The 22,514-nt window shown below is 38.1% G+C and overlaps 2 protein-coding genes across 2 annotated transcripts; one reads left to right on the top strand and one right to left on the bottom strand.

Moving 5' to 3' along the window:
* Positions 1-1,449: 1,449 nt before the first annotated feature.
* Positions 1,450-10,284, top strand: hpca.S (hippocalcin S homeolog). The gene is given in 4 exon segments (NM_001093471.1): positions 1,450-1,508; positions 4,231-4,611; positions 6,687-6,792; positions 8,593-10,284. Coding segments are annotated over 3 exon segments (582 nt in total). The 5' UTR covers positions 1,450-1,508; positions 4,231-4,233; the 3' UTR covers positions 8,691-10,284.
* tmem54.S (transmembrane protein 54 S homeolog) lies at positions 9,811-22,449 on the bottom strand. The gene is made up of 6 exons (XM_018249594.2): positions 22,240-22,449; positions 16,727-16,920; positions 13,629-13,688; positions 13,352-13,540; positions 12,364-12,486; positions 9,811-11,021 (listed from the first exon to the last, which is right to left on the bottom strand). The coding sequence occupies exons 1-6, from the start codon at positions 22,250-22,252 to the stop codon at positions 10,932-10,934; spliced, it is 669 nt and encodes a 222-aa protein (XP_018105083.1). The 5' UTR covers positions 22,253-22,449; the 3' UTR covers positions 9,811-10,931.
* Positions 22,450-22,514: the final 65 nt, after the last annotated feature.

The raw sequence follows: 22,514 nt of genomic DNA, 5'->3' as shown, positions 1-22,514 counted from the left end.
AGTTCCATGACTTGTATAAAAACACTCGGCCTTCGGCCTCGTGTTTTTATATGGTCATGAAACTCCTCGGTAACTTATAATATCCTTATATTTTACAAAAGGGGGTACTTTATTCACTATATATAGTGAATAAAGTACCCCCTCTTGTAAAATATACCGAAGGCCGAGTGTTTCTATACAGGTCATGGAACTCCAAGGTAACTTCTAAGATCCTCATATTTTGCAACTGGGGGTACTTTATTTATTATAATACACACATTTCAATGAGTCATGTGACAGAAATGACATCAGAACTCATCGTTTATAACTGATGACATCAGAACTCACCGTTTATAAGGATATAATTTACAAGATACAAAAAACACAATTTGTTCTTACGCTCAGCCGTGCAGGGGTTAATTCTTCAATGCTTCGATCCTCTGCAAAGGATTACCGCAATCCTATGTAGACTCAAAATTCTGCAGTATAGAGGGGAGCACTCAAATAGCAGTTACTGCTAGAAAAGTATTTTATTGACTACAATTCACACGACATGTTTCGGGCTTAGCCCTTTCTCAAGTTTATAAGGATATAATTTACAAGATATTCATGGCTTTTGTGTATTATATTTATATATATATATATATATATAATTCAGAAACCTGCTGTATCTATAAGACATGATTTAGGAAGGTTTCCAGGAGTAGCAAGTCTCTGTTGAATTGGCATAAGAAAGCTGGATGCTCTAGAGTCTATTTTAACCAATTTTCCATTACATCTAGTGTTACACCTATTGGGTTCCCTTTTTGTTTGTTTTTTGCGTCTGTAAAGCATATGCTTGTTTGTAACTAGCGCAACTCTGAAGCCTTACAAAGAAAATACACTCACACTCCCCACTAGGTTACTATATAAACAAGGACCATATAGTATCCTTCCCTGCTGCCTCTCACCACAAACCAGGCACCAGCAGCCCAGCCAACGCTCTATACACAAGAACTGAAGCGTCAATGTTACCCTGCCTGCAGTCTATGGACTCGCTTAGCCAATGCTGAGACCTGGAATAGCCCATTGCAATCGTCAGGTGGGGTCTTTTTTTTTTTAAAAGATTTTTTATCTATAAAACCAGCTCCAGACACAAGTATATTGCCTTTGTTTGTAAACTTTATTTACATACTCTTAATCTCGCGCTGTGCATAGCCGCAGTGAGCTGAAAACCAAGATATACTAATATATATAAATTGGCCACCCCCTTTTGAAAGTGCTTTGTCCCGGCCAGCCTGTAAGCTGTCCAATCCTCTCAGCTGCTCCAGGGAAGCAGAAGAAAACACACAGGAACCTTTGATGGTTATACCGGCTGCTGACACAGCGATAGTCAGGACTACACCGGGGCACCTTAGCGCTTGGTACCGAAAAGAAAACGGCCACGTCGAGTGGATACGTAGGGTGACTTCTTATATACTCCTTGTTTGTCTGTGCCTTCTGGCGCTGAAACATTGCAGCCTCATCCGTGAACAGGGCTCTGAGATACGGTAATATTCTTGTTTAATGCTTAAATGCTCTCTCTCTCTCTCTCTCTCTCTGTGTTTTTATTATTATTATTATTATTATTTTATATATGCTTATTGTTAGTTTGGAAGCAAAATGTAGGTTACATTCCCAGTTTTATAAATATTTTATTGTTGTGACCACCATCCACTTCCAGCAGAACCAATACAGTGGGTTAATAAGGCTAAGATCTAGTCAGGCAGCACTAAAGCTCCTACATGAATATATATATATATATATATATATATATATACACACACATACACACACACACACACACACACACACAGATGCTAAATGATTCTGCATTGCCCAATGGGCTTTTCTTAAAGAGAGCAATGTATGTCCACTTCAGACACAGGCACTTCCATCATCATTTTGTGAATGAGTGAATCAGCCATAGTTAGAGATGAGGGACAATTTCATTTTGCACTGATTTTAGAGAAAAATAGCCAAGGAAATGGTGGTTAATTTTACACAGCCATTTCTGGGCACATTATGTGGCACAACCCTATCCGGATTCCTCTGTGGACACAGTGTTAAGTGGGACATCCCTTATTCAGTGAAGGAAAGGGTTAAGGTGCAGCATGACCATCCCTATTTGTGCAGTATTATTCCTGCAATGAGGCTGAAGAGGAGAAAGCAGTTTCCTCGGTGAAAATCCTCCATCCTGTGAGAGGTCACATCTGCTGGGTTTGGTTTCCACTAAGAAGCTGCCCATGCCAGCTGTTCCAAACAGCTGCAACATACCCCCCAGATAATCTGAGATCATCCAGCCGATGATGAATTCTCCTTGTATGTGGGGAGGAGTTGACATGCGTGTGTCCAAAATAACAGAGGCTCACATCAGCATCTTTGGAGCAGGGGTCCTAAAGATCATTTAATGTAATACCAACCCAAGCTCTCTCTCTTTTAATGCCTAGTTTTGTCATGTATTATATGGGCAGTGTCATTGTTCAGAAAGGTAGTGGAAAAGATTCATTCCCCATGCCGTTTAATGATATAAATCAGAGCCACTGATTATCTGTTTATTGAAGTGATATAATATTTTCACTTTCATTACAAAAACGAAGGCACCACTTTGGCACAGAGCATTGTGCATGGGGTTTAGATTACAGCAAGGAGTTAGGGTCACAGTTAAGAAGTTGTTTGCATAGAGTATATAATATTGTTTGCATAATTGTTATTGTTTACACAATAATTATAATGTACAAAACTCTTCAGGTTGTTAGTATTTCACCCCTTGTGATACACAAGTATTTCAATTCATATTTTTGTTACAAATGCTATAAAATAATGCTCAATGGGAAAACTCCCAAGAATGCTTTCTGGTAAGAAAGCAGCCTAAATGTTCAAGCAGTGACGTGGCCCCTAAATACTCAAAAGTGCTGCACATTATATGTCATTTTTGTAAAAGCATATACCCTTCAACTGACAAAAAAAACCAATTTCAATATCAATTTCATAAAAAAAACAAAAAAACATGCGCCTGCTCCCTGCTCCCGGTAATGCATGTACAGTGGGTTGTCCTGAGCAGGTACTAATAGATTATATGGAGAGCTGTCTGTCCCATATTTCATTTCAAAATCAAGGGTATAATTATAAAGGCAGTCCTCTCTTTGATATAAATTCCTTTAAGACTCTTTTGGGAAGGCTTTCCACTACGTTTTATCATTATTGATGGCATTTCCTTCCATTGAAATGTTAAAGGTTGGTCACTGATGTTGGGGATCAGGCCTACCATGCATCAGTATTCCTGTTCATCCCACAGATGATTAGGTGGGTTGAGGTCAGGGCTTCATGGATATATCTTCCTTTGTGTACAAGGTAATTATCCTGCAAAACAGGCATGTGCATTCCCTAAGGTGCCTGTGTCAGCAATGATGGATATGACTTCAATAACCAATTTATTTAGACAAGGAGTCCATCTTTGAGCATATAGTTTATCTGAATGTCCAATAAAATGGATACAGGCTGTGGATAAATGCCTCCTAGTTGATTCCCTAGCGTGTGGACCACAGTTGAGTATTGAGTGATGCAGCCCCTGGGTAATCAGCTGGGCATTATTCTCAATATCTGATTTTGAGAGCAATTACTTTTTTGTCTTCGTGACTCCTTTATTGATAAGCCTTTTTTTAGAAACACTGTTTAATTGATCATTTATTATTAGTCTTCTTATTCTGCCTGCTTTCTCAATGCAACTAAAAATGCTATTTGATCAGAGGATCACTGACCGCAGCAACTAAATAAAAGATTGACAGGGAGTGTTCAATTGTTTTGTTATAATTATTTTTAATTGCTTTTCTTTCTTTTCAGAAGCACTCCTATTGATCTTCCATCCTGAATAAAAATGCAAATACTTCGAAAGTACAAAATAAATGTTCAAAATAAAAATGTATTGCAAATTATCTTAGAATACTGCTGTTTACTTAATTGTACCTTTTATTTTAAATTGAACCTTCCCCCTGATAAATACCACTCCTTATATAAATCATTCAGTGTTGTAAGGAGTTGTGAAACCTACAAAAAGAAATCTAGTGCACCATAGAAGTAGATTTTGAGGAAACATTTGAGTAAAAAGTATAATCTAACCTCTCCAGTGTCTTTATTTCCATTTGGTTTTCCATCCCATTCAAATATTACCTAAATTAGTTGTCTTAGTGTTTGGGGTATATAACTTGTCTTCCTTATATTTGGGCTCTGTAGAAGATGGGGAAGCAGAACAGCAAGCTGCGCCCTGAGATGCTGCAGGATCTGCGAGAGAACACAGAATTTTCCGATCATGAGTTGCAAGAGTGGTATAAAGGCTTCTTGAAGGACTGTCCATCCGGCATTCTAAATGTGGAGGAGTTTAAAAAGATCTATGCCAACTTCTTCCCATATGGAGATGCTTCCAAGTTTGCAGAGCACGTCTTCCGCACCTTCGACAGCAATGGGGATGGAACCATCGATTTCCGGGAGTTTATTATCGCCTTAAGTGTTACATCTCGGGGAAAGCTGGAGCAGAAACTGAAGTGGGCGTTCAGTATGTATGACCTGGATGGCAATGGCTATATCAGTCGAGAGGAAATGCTGGAGATTGTGCAGGTAACCAGAGTCCCTTCTCTGAGTGCTATTTGCTGCTTACTTGAATAATATATTTTATTCAAACCACATATGCACATGCAAAAGCTATTGATATGATCATTCTGACCACCATAATCAGAAATGTATTGGCCTTTCATTTGCAAAATGCCCCTTGCAAGGTTTTCCGCCTTTCTTGCCAGTACCAGACATGTTGATCAAGTACTGGAGTTGCAATTTATGCTTTGTTTTGGTACAGTCCTTACCTGTAATATAACTCATCAGCAGATTAATAACCTTTATACTTGTGCTATTACCACTTTGCACATCCATAGCTGAGCCATAAAGCAGCTAAGAGTGCAAAAAGATAATTCTGCCCAGAAATCCCTGTGCAATACCACCCACCAAGTTTATTTGTATAATTTTGGAGTATTTTTCTGAGAGAGCATTGTTATAATATAACAAAAACAAAGAGGAGACTACAATTACTACTATTCAAATGCTTCTTAAGTTGGGTTATATCCCGTATTTTGATTCTCTGCATGGACTGGTATCTAGGACAGAGAGACAATATTTTATAACTAATGCCTAATAATCATAAGATACAGTTTATGTATCTATAATAGTGTCAGTACCCCCTATATCCCAAGATGTCACAAGCAACTGATCAAAGGCTCTTCAACTTTCAAATCCAAAATCCACTGGATTGCTCCAAAATGGAGCACAGGGAAAAAAAGCAAGAAACAATAGTGTAGTACTTTTTCAGTTTATACCCACAGTATAAAATCTTCAGCATTTGTAGCATCAGATATACAAACCTTTAAAACGTTAAAGGCTTATCAAGTGGATATTTGCATCCAAATTCTTGACTCCAAATAGTAACCAGATAGTCTTGCTGTTTCTAGTATAATGATAAAAGAACGAGGCATGGACAAGAACCGTTTAACAAAATTATTTCAAAAAATTATTTACCCTCTCCCAAAATGTTTTTTGTAAAAATGTGTATCAGTTAGCAAGCCTTTCCATTGCGATCTGGGCTTTAGCCAGTGTTTCCAAACTTCAACAGTGCATGCTCCAAGTTTGTGTGTTGCCACTGATAAGAATGGGCTACCAGGCAATTCTCTCTAAAGAAGGAAGTGTGTGCAGTAATCCATATAAACATCAGAAATTAGCTTTGATTTGTATAGCATATATAGAAATATTAATAAGCATACATCTGATTATATTGCATTGGGTTTATCCTGGTGCAATACTATTAGAACATTTCTTTACAGCCTTTTTCCTTCAGACAGTTAAACTGTTATTCCATTGTCCTTGGTTGCAATTACTTAATTTAAATACGAATAGTACATTAAATAGTATACATTTATTTTGGGACATAGGGGTAGGGTTGGGAACAATGCATTGCTGAAAGCAAATACTAGATTAAATAAATGCCTGACACATATTGTTCTTGCACTATAAAAGTCTGTTTCATATGTAAAAGGCAGGATTTCTCTGAATCTTATTAAAACTAGAGTTGGATATGCTGTGGCTCATTAAGATACATAAATGCATTGTTACAGCCTGTAGCTACCATTGCTTTCATTGCTCAAACTGTACTAGGATGAAGAATGATAATTGCTTGTACTCTGCTATTATTTGCATTTATGTTATTAATTTAGGCCTTTTACCCCACTAAATGGAATATTTGCTACTTGGTTAGTTCACGTGTAACCAACCAGGCTTTCCTTAATCAGGCATAATAAAGGCCTGTCAAAATAAATGTTGGTAATTATGATTCATACCCTGCAACAGCCGGTAGCTGTCAGAGCACGGAAGGAAGTAGCTGACAAAAGCTCTACAATCCCTGCCCTTGATTGTGCTGAACTGAAACCACCACTTCCAGTAGCTAGCTTAATGGCAACTGGCACAGCACATGATTTCCATTAGTGGTTCATTGTATCTCCCACACATCATTTTTTAACAGAGACGAGAAAGTATTACTACTGAAGAAAAAAATCATCAGAATCTGGCTCCAGCCATTGTCACAATTTTTTTTTAAATAATTGATATCATTTGTAGCTATTATTTTCATGAATTCTCGGTTCTTTTCCCAGGCAATATATAAGATGGTTTCCTCAGTAATGAAGATGCCAGAAGATGAGTCTACTCCAGAGAAACGCACAGAGAAAATCTTCCGACAGATGGACACAAATAACGATGGTAAGAAGTGGTGGGAGTTGCAGAAACACTGAGCTGGTAAGAGAGTGGGTAGGTCGCAATCTGTGCTGCATGGCTGATTTGAGTGCACTCCTCTTTGAAAAAACTAGGCTATACATCACTCTTCTGATTGGAGGAATTAGGAAACTTGGTATAAAGATAATAGGGGGTAGTTGCTTTAATTATAGGAATGAGAATAAGACAGGTTGTGGGACTGTTGTACCTCTAGAGAAGAGTATTTGTGGTGGGGGTGTTGTCCTTTTGTGAAGCTAGATAAGATGTTCCAGAAGGAAGGGACTGAAAAGTGTTGTACTGGAAAGCAAAAATATTGTGGAAACTATTGCACATGGAGTAAAGATTATGGCAGTGGAGAGCTATTGTGCCTGATGATGGTGTTGTGCCGTTGTACAGAGTGCAATGAAGATGGAAAGCTGTTGTATCAAGAGGCAATAAGGGTTTTTGTGTTACTTGTATGTGTGGAGAAAAAGGATGGTAAGAGGAGGTTGTCCCGCATGGGATAGAACTCATGTCCAGCTAGCATTCCCTGTAGTAGGCTGTACTAAGCCAAAGCCTTTGTATGGACGTGCTCCTAGGGGTATATCACTTCTTTCCCTCTCAGTTTATTTTATCAAACTGCCTGTATCTGTAGTGGAGGCAGGGTGGTCCAGCACAGTCTATGTAGGTCTTTATGATAAGTCTCTGAAGAATCCTGTCTACACTTTTACATGCAACCTGTCATTTTATTGGTGTGCTTTAGAGTTGGAGTGCTTCTCCACTTTCTCACTGATCAGGTTGAGAACAGCCCCATCCTATCGGCAGGGGGCATTGGGTTACTCAGCAAATCTGCACTGATAGGCAGCCAAGAGACACTTGAGAATAATGGAGCTTCTGTGTCATGAAAGTATGTAAATGAAGAAGGCCAGGTTTGGCAAGTGTAGGGATGCTGGGCCATGAAAATTCCTTTTTTTATTTGTAGCATATTAAGCTGAGAAAATAGTTAGTGATGGAAGCATGTTAAAAAGTTTTATTTACTGGTGCTGCCATAGTAGACTACTGTATAGATAATGACAAGATAAAAAGATCTCAAAGCACAGGCGGATCAGCCTGTGCCCAGAACAAGTGTTTACAGAAAAATGTTACTTTAAAGACCTTCTTGGAAATAGTCTACCTTCTTAAAGCAAAACCCTTGGCTGTCTCCAGCCTCCCTTTTCATTACTTACAAGCATTGGACTCCTGTATCTCTTCTCCTATGGTTGCTGCAGCTGTGATGCCAAGTTGGATGCAGGTAAAAGATGAGATAGATAAAGAAACAGTCTACTTTGGTTGTTCAGTCTTTATGTCAATGTCACAGCTTATTTGACAATGAGATGTCAGATACAAAAGGAAACACTGGAAACACCAAATTCAGGATTTGGTTTGGTATTCGGCCAGAATCCGGTCTTTTTCAGCAGGATTCAGATTCAGCCAAACCGAATCTGAATCCTTAAATTCATGTGACTTTTTGACATAAAACAAGGAAGTAAACATATCTTTAATTGCTTGCAGTTCTCTTTGTCCCTTCCAGTTCCTGGTTTGCATATGAAATTTAGGATTCGGATTCAGTTCTGTATTCGGACGAAGGATTCAAGGGTTCAGCTAAATCCAAAATAGTGGATTAGGTGCATCCCTTAAAAAGATGCAGGGCAACAGTACATTATATTTTATCTACTTTAAAATGCTGTTTTTTTGTGTTTCAGTTCCTTTAATGAACATATTACCCTTAGAAACAGAATCCCTCCTTAACTCTTCTTTACTCTTTTCTAGGCAAGCTCTCTCTAGAGGAATTTATTAAAGGTGCCAAGAGTGATCCATCCATTGTGCGTTTATTGCAGTGTGACCCTAGTACAGCTTCTCAATTTTAACACATCATCATGAGAAAAATGTAACTGCTTCCTGCAAATGCGCCAAGGAGTGACCCCCCTCTCTCTGCACAGCTGATTGTCCCAGAGTTCTCCTGGGCAATAGATGGACATGAATGCACTGCCAACCTGTGAATCCTTTTCCCTTTATTTATTTCTTTAAATCTAATTTTATATATGCTGTTAAGTAACAAAGGGTGCATGGGGCAAATGAGCACTCAGGAATTGGGAAATCTCAAAGCTAATGAACCGGAACACTCAGTAACTGTAGTTAAAAGAAAAAATAAATAAACTATATATATATATATATATATATATATATACGCTGCCATTCAGAAGGAGGTGAAAGGCAGCATCCTTTTTGGCCCCAGCTCAGTGGAGCAGGTGGCAGTTTAACTGAGACCTAGTTTGGTAGCACTAATGCAGGGAACAACTATGCACATTCCATTTAGCATATCCATTAGGGACATCATTAAAAGGTTTTCTTAGCATAAAATATCTAGTTTTGCACTGTTTTCAATCAATTCAGCCTTTCCCATTCCAAAGAGAGAAGTGTTTTGAATGGAGGCTATATGAGAAATATTCTGATCTTCCCTCATCCCACTAATTACAGCACAAGCTGTTAATGCTCAATTAGAAGAAGATAAAGCTGCCTGGGAATTTAGTGTGCAGTTAACCCTCCACTTCCAGGAGCCTGAGCAATGATTTGCATGTTATTTTATATATATATATATATATATATATATATATATATATATATATATAATTTAGTTGTATTGTGCTAACAGGGACTTGTATTCTGTACAATAAATTAATAACTTTAGCCCCCTACTCCCAACAATACAGGCTTTAGAATATGAAATCTCAGGAAGTGATATGGTCAATTTTGCCAGATTAGACTAATCTTTTTCTGAAGAATATCTCTTTGGTATAGACTGTTCTATTTCCATATACAATTAGGCACATGGGCAAATACATAGTACACGTTTATAAAGACCATATATACAGGTATACAATTTATCAGGATGGACAAATGCCATTGCTCTGAGTACACAAAGTTGCATTCTGTGTACTCCCCCTTCTGTAATTTTTGGGACATCATGAGAGACACAGCACAAACAAATACATGTACATTACGTTTTGTGTTTATAAGTTATTCATCACTGTAAATTTTCATTTGGCATGTACATCTGCCTGAATGAAATTCTGTATTTGGCAAATACAGTGATGCAGTTCTAATTTCAAGGTCTGTGTAGTAATTGGTAGCATGGTTTAATTTGTCTGCATGGGTGTCAGATTGGCCTCTAGCACTGCCAATACTTTTTAGGGGACTAATATGCTGTACAATGTCTGTGCAAACTACTATACTGGACATAGCCTATATGAGTGGAAGAGTTGTGGTACAGATCAGACACACCAGTAGGGTTTGGAGGTGTTATCATCAAATACTCTGTATGTATTGACAGCCTGTACTGAATGTTCTTCTGTATTATGCTACTCTGTAATATATATTGCAGTATAACCCCTTGAAACAATCAGAGCACAGTGAATTTAGCACTACGCTATATGATTTTCTAACAGAAATAAAGTCTTATAAGAGTGTGTGAGTACTGTCTTCTGTAACACCTTGAATGGACTAACATCTCACCCCTGATATAGATCTTACCTTCAAACATTACATTTACATCAACTGAACATATATTTTACAAATTATCAATGCATTGCAAAGCATCACATCAAAGTGGAATGCCTTCTGCATCATATGCTGCTAAATTTCTGTGCCCAACAGAATAACACAACTACAGATAAAATCATCACATGTGAGTTGCTAACCATGCCTTCCCCTCTTCAGGCCACAGCATCTTATTGCACAGTTACAGATCTATAGTTGTGCAGACAGTATTTAGGATAGAAAATAAGCATTTCCCTACCCCCCAAAAAAACAAAACAAAAGAAAAAACGTTTGACCGTTAGACTTGAACCCAGGCACACCCACCTCATCTCTGAGAGATGACTGAAGTCTGGATCTTCTCTTATGAAGAACAGAATATCATCATGGGCTTAAAATCTTGCTACTAACTTATTTTCTATTACAGTGCAGTCCTGCTTCTGTACTTGGATGGCCTGAACAATGTTTCAGTATGAGTTCTCTGTAAACTGGAGATGGATGGACTGCTATCTAGTACATGACTTTTAGACTAAAACTGCATATGTGCACCCTACCATGACATTGCTTAGCGCTTATCACAACATTACAGTACATTCAGCCTCTTCATTCTGAGCATCCTGTTCTGTGATTACAGCATCATCCTTCTGGTGACTATGAAACTTGTCCTACAGAGAAGATGAATAACACAAGACCAAACTTACTTATGTTCTAAACATATTTAATGCAACAAAACAAAATGTTAAAATCACATGACACATAAAAGATTATTGTGGTCTATCTACACCTTATACTAATTAAAAATGCTGTACTGCATCCTTTTTCCATCAGAAATGTATTATTGCATTTGGCACCTACTTACATTACAATAAGGCTTACGTGTATCTACAGATATTACTCATATATACAGTTGTTTGATTGTTCCAGCAGAAGCTACTGCCATTTACAGAGAGCATGTATTCCGCCTGTGCCTAGCCAGATTTGCAAGCTTGCCCCATGGTTTGCAAGGCACTACATAGTGAGTGATGTGTCTGTACTACTCATACCAGTGGGCAAGTCCAATTAAATTGCATTATAAAGTATAATCTTCATATGTGTAAGGGTACATCAGATCAATAAAAGAGGGAGACTTACGTGTCACATACGTACATATAACCTTGCACAATGTGTTTTTCATAGAAGATACTGCCGGTCTGTATGCATAATTTAAGATAGTTTGACTTTTTTTTATACTAGATTTATATAAAACCTACCTTTTGCATGGGAGTTTGTCATTGATTTAAACATGTGCTGCAGCCTAGATGATTGCTAACTCATAACTAGTCTCTGAAGCTGCTAAGCCTATGCAGCCCTGTGCTATGCATGATAAATATAAACATGAGTTTGCAGCCTTTAAGGGTAGGACTACATGGACGTTTTCGGCGCGATCCGACGTGCAGCATCTGCATCCGACAGTCGTGTTGCGTCATGTCAGATCAACGCTGCGACTTCATCCGACATTTCTATCTCTTACCTTATTTCTGTCAAAGCGAGTCGGATCGTGCTGAAAACGTCCATGTAGTCCTACCCTAAAGAAGGTACACACTGGCCAGAAACTAGTGTAGACTAGTGTAGCCTTTTCATGAATAGTATATATATATATATATATATATATATATATATATATATACAACCTCACAGAATCTGCATTCTTTCAGGTTATCGGGTTATCAATGAGTGATCAAACAGAACTTAACAAAATGGTGGTTCAAGGTAAAAGTAGTAAAAGGGCAATAAAAGGATAATCCAGCAGCTGTAAATTATGCATATGTGGTGGCATTCCTCCATATGGAAATTGCATTTGTTAAAAAATATATAAAGCCCACATTCATCTCATTAATACCTGCATTTGACTAGTGTATGCTACTGAAGCCCACCAAAAAAGTCAAATAAAGAAATGTTCGGTGGAATTAAAAGCAACGGCATTTGACATAGCTTTACTCCTACCTATATAGTCACTGTAATACTCACTTGTCTTTTCCGGCAGAGTTTAATGTCCATAAGCTTGAAGACAGTAAGGAAACAGCGTACACTGAACACAACTTCAGCAACATCCAGTAAGATGGAGATCACCCACAGACACAGAGTGGTGCTCTGTACGCATAGAGAAAAAGGTGTGTGAGTACAACACTGTACGGTTAATGGGAACTGCACATGGGGTCATTTCTGGTATTTTGAAAAAGGTTTACAAAAAATGCTCTGTATATAGGAAAACCAAGAATCTTTGGTTTGGAGAATCTCAAAACAAGGACATCACTGCCTAAATAAATAATCAGTCTAAACAAATCACATGTGTCTGCAATAAGGCACACACTTCCACTTGAATGCAAGTACATGGAGCAGAGAGGAGGTCAGCCAGAAGATGCCTACTTTCATTTTTTTCAGGCTGATCTCCATGTACCTGCACTAAAACAGAAGCCGTACTTTTCAATGCAGCTGCAGAAGGTATCAGATTCACTTCTCCCAGCCTGCAGAAAAAATGCAGGATGAAAGCAGTGGAATCTACACTCCATGTGCCATTAGCCTAACGATAGTGACTATCAAGCAATTTTTCTATGAATTACAGTCTGTGCATATATATATATATATATAAATATATACAGTATAGTACCTAAATCATGTTATTTATACAAATATATACAGTATAAAGTACCCGTGTGCTTCTTGTTATGTCTATATCTCATGTCATTCATGCACTGCAACATATGGACATTAAAGAAAAACACTAGAATTTCTTTTCCAGTTAAGCTTTATAAAAGTCTTGTAGTAGCCTAAAGCTTTATCTTTCCACTTGCCCTTTCAAAAAAAGCCTGTCAACCCATATTTATTTTCATTAATTTCCCCTGTTTGAATACAGCTAACATAAATTAACATGGTTTGACTATTGTGAACTCCCTTGTTTGTGTCTGAAAGTCAAAAGGCTTCTTTGGCCTGTTTTGCCTGGGTGTACCCCACTTACATAGATTCTTGTAGGATCAAAGGGACACTCATATGAGATTTGAATGAGCTCCAGGTTGGAGAAAACACATGACGACAGCAGCGTGCGACCTTTATTTCCCACCGTGATGATTACAGACACAACCAGGTCAACCACACAGGCCACAGAAAGGATTGCATTAATTATACCAAGTACCAACACTGTCCAGCGCTATAAGATAGATAATAAGTACATTATAAGTAAGTGAGCTGGACACATACTGAAAACATACAGAAATATGTAGAGGACTTGTTCTTACCAGAGGTACATGCGCCAGGTACCGAGACAGGACAATAGCAGTTATTCCACATGTTATACTCTAGAACACAAAAAGAAAATATATTTGAGTAGGCTGCCTTGTACATAGATACGCAATGTACAATGTAGTGATAAAGACTAAAGAGATGTGCTTTCAAGATGTATCCAAATAAACTGACACCTATTGAGCACAATACAATATGCCATTTATCATTTAATTCAGTGTTTATAAGCTTTATCAAGTAAATGTTCTCTTCAAATCTTACCCTGATTGGACTTCAGGCAGGACCCCTCATTGATAGCTATGGGCTCCCCAGTCCCACAGTTTGGTAAAAACTGTATGTTAATTAAAATATATATTTCAGAGATTCTAATAATTTTCCATAAATACCAGAATAAAAAATATGTTTAATATAAGGAAAATGCACCACCTAGTGCTGAGTAGTAATTATGTAACAATATACATGACACTGTAATATAGGCACTGAGTCTCCTGTTTACTAGTGGTCACATATTCAAACTGGCCACAAGAGTCAGTTTACTATTACTGTGATAATGTCTCTTATTGGAGATTTTTGGTTTACCAAGAAATTACAATTGCAAAATGTGTACCAGTTTCTAGGGCCACCTGGAGAAGACGTGAAATAACACCACTAAATTGTCTAGTGGGTGGGCTGTGATGTCAGTTTTTAATATGAACAGTGTCATGTTTAATTCTTCATTTTGGCTTCTATAACCTGTGGCCCCTAATTTTTAACTGCACTCCAATTCCTAGCATTCAGAAGCATTCTGCAATAACGGCTTGTAAACAACAATAGTATAATACTTTTGATACTATTAGCATGCTAATATGCTCTTCAAAGTATTGGTCATAGAACATAAAATGGACTTCAACAGGATAAGGCTAATGACACATGGCTTTCCTCTGCTTAGTATTTATGGCAGTGGAGAAAACTAATTTTGTGGCATTAGCCTTAAATTTAGCAGATATATGATGATCTTTCTTTAGTACTTACTTTAGTACTTTAGTATGCAGTACAGAAGGGAACTCTCACAAATTGTATATATCAATTAACAACAAATGAAGGGAACAAACACTGCGTATTTATACCATGAATGCTAAAAAATTATAGCTGGAGGTTGTTGTTTTCATACAATACGGATGATGTCATAGCTGAAGCATCATATAATTGTATATTTGTGACATCACAAGTATAAACATAATTTTATCTACAGCTTTGTTACTCAAAGTATGAGACCAACTTCATTTGCAAGGCTTGCAACTGAGTTGAGGCTAGTGGACTCCTTTCTCTTGGGACATAGCAGTACCTGTAAAATTGTAAAAAAGTAGCAGTACTCTCTTGCAGTGACCTGTAAATCTTATGTAACGTACGCATGTTTTATAGTGATTAATGCATCCACTATTATAAAATATAAGGATATCATAAGTTACATGACCATATAACTTTTATACAGGGATATATAACTCCAAGGTGACATTTAAAGGGGATGTAACGGCAAAAAAATAAAATCCCATTTTACTTTCTTTAATGAAAAAGAAATCTATCTCTGATATACTTTTTTAATTTGAGTTTTCAACAGAAAAAAAGGGGGGGAACAGAAAGAAAAAGGGAAAAAAGCATACATACACAATAAACAATGGTTGTACGGTAGTCTGCAGTAATTACACCAAACATAACATTACAGCTATCAGTGGGTACATCTCTGATATAATTTAGTTAAAAAATGTGTACCATTTTTATAATAAACCTTACTGCATGCAAGGAAATTTCCCCTTCATTTTACTTGCTTTGAATGCTGCAGATGGTCCCTAACTGCTCTGCAAGGAAACTATAATACTTTCAAACCACAGGGGGGAGCCTCACCTTATTTTCCTGATCTCGAGCAGCTTTGTTTGTTTCCCTATAAAGCAGCCGGCAACTGTGTAGAGATTTGGATCCACAGGCCCAGTGCAGTCTACATATTCTGATTATTAATCAATCTTGCTGTATCGGCTTCTATGGCAGATATTATTTGACTTGTGCTGTTTTGATAATTTATGACGATCCCTAAGCTTAACCTCCCAACTGAAGCCCAGACCACACTGAGCAAAGATGTTTAACAAAGTAAACAAGATGACAGCCCCCTGCGGCCAACTTTGAAAACATAAATCATTTGTTTAATTAGGCTTCTGGTGTTCATGTTTAGTATACAAAATACAGCATTTCTAGCATTATTCTATTTTAGACATTAGTTCCCCTTTAATATCCTCATATTACACAACAGGTGTGATTATTTATTAAAAAACACAAGTTTTAGTGAGAGGAATTACATTAGTTAGCATAGATTATAACTAATGACATTACAGCCATATATATCTTGTAAATTAAATCCTAAAAACGGTACTAGTTATATTACAGTGAAAATAAGCAATTTAGGCGGCGCTCCAGATGAATATGAGGAGGTTTATTGCAGCATATTAGGGTAACAGCATCACCTTACATGTTTTGGGAAAACATTCCCTTAATCATAGGCATTTATATTACAGTGAAACTTCGATTTTAAGTCCCCTGATTATAAGTCCCCCCCCCAATAAAACTATTTATTGAAATAAAGAGGTTTAAAATACTAACCAAATGTTTATTGTGCCATGGTTCTGCCTGTAAATGGTCAATTGCAATTAGTCTGCCCCTTATACAGTCCTGCACCAATCACTTATTGCTTTAGGTTGTGTATGTGACTGACAGAGAGGCCTTGCACATGCCCCCTATAGTGTAACATTAACGCTGTAATGCTTAACCCTAGTTATTTACACAGTAAATAGTGTATCTCAAAGTAAAACAGACTCCTGTGCTTATATCCTTTCAGTACTTAAAGAAAAAGTTACTTTAACACATTTCCCTGGTTTTACATTTTCCCGGATTTTACGTTATTATTTCTTGGTCCCCTGAAAAACTTTAAATAGGTGCTTACTGATGTAAATAACTAATACATTGTAACAAATAATGTAACATGTGTTGTAGAATATTAGGGTATTAAAATACTTTTACAGTAAGGAGTACATTAGTCACTATATAAGCAAATAAGCACTTCACCTACCAGTATTGTTGATACCACAGCAGTGATATTGGCGACAGAATATTGCAGCGCCACAGCATCTTGCAGCTGGGCTAAATGTCTCAATACCAATCCATGTACAATGGCACCAGTTATGAAATTGAGATGTCCGATGACAATCAAAATCAGGCCAAGTTTCATCAGAAACTTCCCAAACCTTGCAGAGTCCATTTCCTCTGTAGAGAACAAAAAGGACACCATAGGAAATGAGAGGGGATAACTGAATTGTCTCTTAATTAAAGAGATTGTTCACCTTTGAGTTCACTTTTTGTAGAGAGTGCTATTCTGAGACAATTAGCAACTGGTTTTCATTTTTTATTATTTGTGTTATTTAGCTTTTTATTCAGCAGTTCTCCGGTTTGAAATTTGGTTGCTAGGGTCCAAATTAATCATAGTAACCTAGTTACTATGAACTGAATCATGAACTGATTCGAATAAGACACTGGAATATGAATAGGAGAGGCCTGAATAGAAAGAGGAGGAATAAAAAGTAGCAATAACAATACGTTTGTAGCCGTACAGAGCATTTGTTTTTTTAGATGGGGGTCGATAACCCCCATTTGAAAGCTTCGATAGTCAGAGGAAGAAAGCAAATAATTCAAAAATTGTAAAAAAGAAAAAATTAAGAGCAGTTAAGAAATTACTAAGAATTAGCCATTTAATAACATACTAAAAGTTAACTCAAAGGTGAACCACACCTTTAAGGATGCCACACCCCCTATTGCGTGGTCTGATTTACCTTGTTTACTCTTCCCCAGAGGCAAAAGGTATCTTTGGAACTCCCATGAACAACAATTGCTCTAAATAGTATACATTTCATATATATGCAATGATTTGTCCTTTGGTCATCTCCAACCCTTGTTGTACTGTATTAACTTCTTGATTGTTTATGTATTTGGAAATTTGTTTATAAGTAATTGAAAAGTAAGTAAATAAAAGCATTTTAGAACCCACTTGCCACTACCTCCCATTAATTTCTACTGGGGAATTACATGAGCATGGCAGACTTCATGTGTGGTTTGGCCAGAAACCCAGTGAAAGGGGGGATGTAAGTGAAGGGATTCTTCACCTTCAAGTTCACTTTTAGTATGATGTAGAGCAGTGATCCCCAACCAGTAGCTCGTGAGCGACATGTTACTCTCCAACCCCTTGGCTGTTGCTCCCAGTGGCCTCAAAGCAGGTGATTATTTTTGAATTCCAGGCTTGGAGGCAAGTTTTGGTTGTATAAAAACCAGCTGTACTGCCAAACAGAGCCTCAATGTAGGTTGACAATCCACATGGAGCTTCCAAATGGCCAATCACAGCACTAATTTGGCACCCAAGAACATTTTTCTTGCTAGTGTTGCTCCCCAACTCATTTTACTTCTGAATATTGCTCACGGCTTCAAAAGGTTGGGGATCCCTGATGTAGAGAGTGATATTCTGATATATAAATCCCAGCACAAACCACTTGGGGGTGTTGTGACTAGGGATGTACCAAATCCTTGATTTGATTCAGGATTCAGCCAAATCCAAGCAGAATTGGAATCTGGCCTAATTCAAGAGCCTGGCAGAAACCAAAACTGAATTCTATGATGTGACTTCAAGTCACATTATTAAGGGGATAAAAATGTTAATTTGCATATACAAATGAGGGTACTTCAGTTGTCTAGTAGTCTAAAGTCACTAAGCCAGGCACTCAGGATTTTGCTAAATCCAAACCTTGCAAACATATGGGTGCAGCTGTTACCGAATGTAAGATTACAGAAACATTTTCATTTTTAAAGGAGAAATATAGGATTACATAAAAAACCTAATTTTGTAGGCAATTATAAGTAATATATGGTTGTGTTTACATGGTGCTAAAAATTAATATTATCTTTAAAAATAGCCCCTTTATTGGAGCTCCCCGTTGTTATTGTTATTATCCCTACCTCCCTATATGTTCACTGATCCCTGTCTGTGTTTCAAATGAGGAAATGAGGGGTGGGCATGTCCTAATGGTCCCTCCCAGAAGAACAGTAGGAGGGGGACAAATTAAAATCAATCACAGTCCTGCAGTCACACAACCACATACAGGCTTCAGTTCCCTATCTGGTCCTTCTAGCTGCTGATTGGTTCCTGTCCTGCAGTGCAGTGTGCTGAGTGCTGCTGGCTCTCCTGCACAGCCAGGGAGCAGGAAGAGGAAGAGAAGGGAGGGATAATGGTTTTTGCAGAAATATTCAATAAATCTGCCTGAATCACTAGTTTTTTAAGCACAATTCTTCTATATCTAAATGAGTATATTGCACTGGTACATTCTTATTTTTAACAATAAATTTCTCCTTTCAATTTCAGGTGAAAATAACTGCAGGTTAGGCTTCTTCAAGATATTTAAAGGGATGAATTTTATTTAATATCTTGATCAGTTATAAAAACAATGATCTGTGTGTTACCACCCTAAGGTAGGACCAAAAATAGTCCAGCTCTAACTGTAACAGGAAGAAGTGCGGAAGCAAAGACAGAACTCTGTCTGTTAATTGGCTTATGTGACCTAACGTATGGTTTGTATGGTTTGTTTATTTGCTCTGGGAATCCTCGGATCCCAGGGGGAGGCCCTTGTTTTTTTAAAATTACAATTTTCTATTTATGATTATTCAATGGCACATACTAAATGGTTTATTTGCTTGAAGCAGGGTTTTACATATGAGCTGTTTTATGCAATATGTTTTTATAGACCTACATTGTTTAGGGGTATAGTTTTTCTTTAAATGAGAAGCATACATTTCTGTAATAATTCTTTTGTGTACCTCAACATACAGATGACGTTTCTTTTTTTGTTGTTTTATGCGCTGTTAAACGAATGGCCTCTTAAAACCATAAAATAGAGTGAAATGTCAAGATGGTCAAGTGCAGAGACCATTTTCACTGCTCTAAAATCTAATGGCTGGTCACCCATAAAAAACCATGCCCAAGTTGAAATGTTTTGCTCTTACAAAACACATTTTGGTCACTGCTAGTGAGAGATTAAAATTAGGCCAAAAATGCACATGGCTACTTTTGGCAAATATGGCAGAAGCCCCATTTTAAGCTTTTCAGGGGACCAGGAAATAATTATTTAATATCTGGGAAAAAGTAAAATCAGGGAAATGTGTTAAAACAACTATAAAAAAATATAAGCGTGGCACTCTACTTTGAGATATTAACAGTATTAACTGTGTTAATCACAGGGGTTACGCACAGCAGGATTAATGTTAAACTATTGGGGGGAGGCAGGTGCGAGGCCTCTCTGACAATCAAATATGCAATCTAAGGGCTTAACTGTACGAGTCGTTCCGGACCGATTAGTCACCAGGCGATGACGCGCATTCGCCGCTTCGAACAGGCAGAATATAATGGAACTGATCGTGAAATCGCATGTACAAACTACATGAATCCGAATGTCGGATGTGAACGCCGCACCCTGCGATTTTACCATTAGTCCCATTATATTCTGCCAGTCCGACACATTGAATGTGTGTTATCACCTGGCGACGAAACGGTCCTGTTCACCTTGTGGAGTTCAGCCCTAAAGCGATAAGTGATTATTGCATATCTGTATGAGGTGCAGACTAATTGGAATTTCATGAAAATGTACATGAAAGACTGACAGCATAGATGAATCTGCAGTCTGATGCACCGCACCTAAAATACTAGAGAAACAATAGTGCAGCCTAGTCTCAAAATAAGGCAGATTTTATAGAAATTGTGGAGCTAATTCACAAATTGGGCCAAATGCAGTGTTTGGGAAGTGCTTGATTGAAACAGTAATTTGGTTAAAAACTAGAAAAAATAGTTATTTGATATTTTGTTCACTCCTATTGATATTTTACTGTTTTAGCAATATTATACATGCCTTTAGCAGCCTCACCAAACTGTGGATCTTAAATAAGTATAAAAGTATAAAAACTCATTGATTTAATGTTGCTACCTGGTTGCCATTTTACTTGCTCATCTGGTAAAATTACTCAAATGGGCTCATTTATTTCACAAACTGAAGCCCTCAAAATTACACCCCTTAGCACTCATCTGCAGCATTGAACATAACACCTCCCATAGCCAGGTGGTAAATACATGGGGGCAAATTCACTAAGGCGCGAAGCGCCAAACGCTAGCGTTAATTCGCTAGCGTTTGGCATTTTCGCTACTGCGCAAATTCACTAGAACGCTGGCATAGTTTCGCTAGTGTTACTTCGCAACCTTACGCCAGGCGAATCTTCGCTAGCGACGAAACTACGCAAATTCACTAACTTGCGCAGTGTACTGAACGCTACCTTTTACGCTAGACTTCCTTCGCCACCTCAGACCTGGCGAAGTAGATAGGGATTGTTTAAAAAAAAGTCAATTTTTTTTCTAAGTCCCAAAAAACGCTGGCGTGTTTTCTACATGATGGGTGATAGGCTGAAAAAGATCGAAAATTTTTTGGGGCTCCCCTTCCTCCCCCCTACATTTCCTGACTCATGGCAACTTACCTAGACAGTGGGCACATGTGTAGGGCAAAATAAAATTTTTATTTGCTGATTTGAAGGTTTTCTAGGCATTTGTAGTGCAGATACGTGTTCCTCCATTGAAATTTGAATTTCGCCCCGTATGCAAATTAGCCTTCGCTAGCGCAACTTCGCTTTATATAGCGAATCAACGCTAGCGCAACTTCGCAACCTTACGCTACCCCTGTGCGCAACTTCGGATTTTAGTGAATTTGCGGAGCCCTGGCGAAACTACGCCTGGCGAAGTGTGGCGAAGTGCGGCAAAGTGCGGCGAAGTTGCGCCTGGCGCAACTTCGCATCTTAGTGAATTTGCCCCATGGTTCCCCTGCACCTTACATGCAAAAGTGATTGATAGTTTGCAAGTCTGAATGAAACACAAGCTATGGTGGAAAGAGAGACAAATGAAAAATGAGGAATACAGTAGTGGCATCTGCAGATGAGAAACTAGTTAGAGAGCAAAAGGAGACATAGGAGGGTACATGGGACAGCAGAAAAAACACAGTAATTGCGCTTTCTTCTATGACATGCCCTGTGTTTACAGGACATAATCAAAGAGGTAAAATCAAAGCATGCTGGCAAGGAGTGGGTTAAGTAGCCTTCCCAAGCACAAAAATCACCCTCCGCCTATGTGCAAAACCATGCCATCCTGAGCAATGGCTCAGGGAACTAGATAAACCGGTTGGCCCTTATTTATTTTAAACTGGTTCATTTATTCCCCACAATAATAAACTTCATCCCCAGGCAGCAACCCTGTTTAAATCTATAAATCCACTCCAGCTTTATCCAGCCTAATGTGAGGAGCTATGGAGGGAAAAGGGTACAGCCAGCATGAAAGTATTATGCCTTCTTATAAAGGGGCACTGCCAGTGCCATCTGATCCTCTCAGTACCTGCTAATAGGCTCTGCCGTTGTGCTTCAGTAAAAGAAGGGACTTACCACTGTCTATCTTGTATCAGCGCACCATAATACTGTGCCTTAATACCCAAGTGACAAGAGTGTTAATATACTTACTGGGTCCGCACATGGTATTTACTTTACTTTGCACCCCTCTCTCCTTCAGTTGCCATTCACAGCCGCTTCCTAAATTTCAACTGGCCGCTTCCCTGCTCTATAGGAATTTCAGCTAGGTCCTCCCCTGCCAGGAGGAACCAACTCGCATCAGGCAGGTAAAGTGCACCGCCCGGAAGATGACTCACAAAATTCTCACAGCATTGACTGACAGACAAACAGGTGCGTCTCCTACCTCAGTAATTGCACAAAATGTAGTTTAGCTCATGTACTAATAC

The sequence above is a fragment of the Xenopus laevis genome, chromosome 2S, assembly GCF_017654675.1.
Source record: "Xenopus laevis strain J_2021 chromosome 2S, Xenopus_laevis_v10.1, whole genome shotgun sequence".
NCBI classification, from domain to species: domain Eukaryota; kingdom Metazoa; phylum Chordata; class Amphibia; order Anura; family Pipidae; genus Xenopus; species Xenopus laevis.
The sequence above is the reverse complement of the archived record's forward strand: the minus strand, read 5'-3'. Positions and strand labels throughout refer to the sequence as shown.

Excerpts from the sequence above, each read along its gene's own strand:
- tmem54.S (XM_018249594.2), bottom strand. Across the intron at positions 13,689-16,726 it reads CTGTGGTATCAACAATACTG|AGTATAACATGTGGAATAAC; the intron begins GTAGGTGAAGTG and ends TTTGTGTTCTAG. Across the intron at positions 12,487-13,351 it reads TTGATCCTACAAGAATCTAT|AGCACCACTCTGTGTCTGTG; the intron begins GTAAGTGGGGTA and ends CTATGCGTACAG.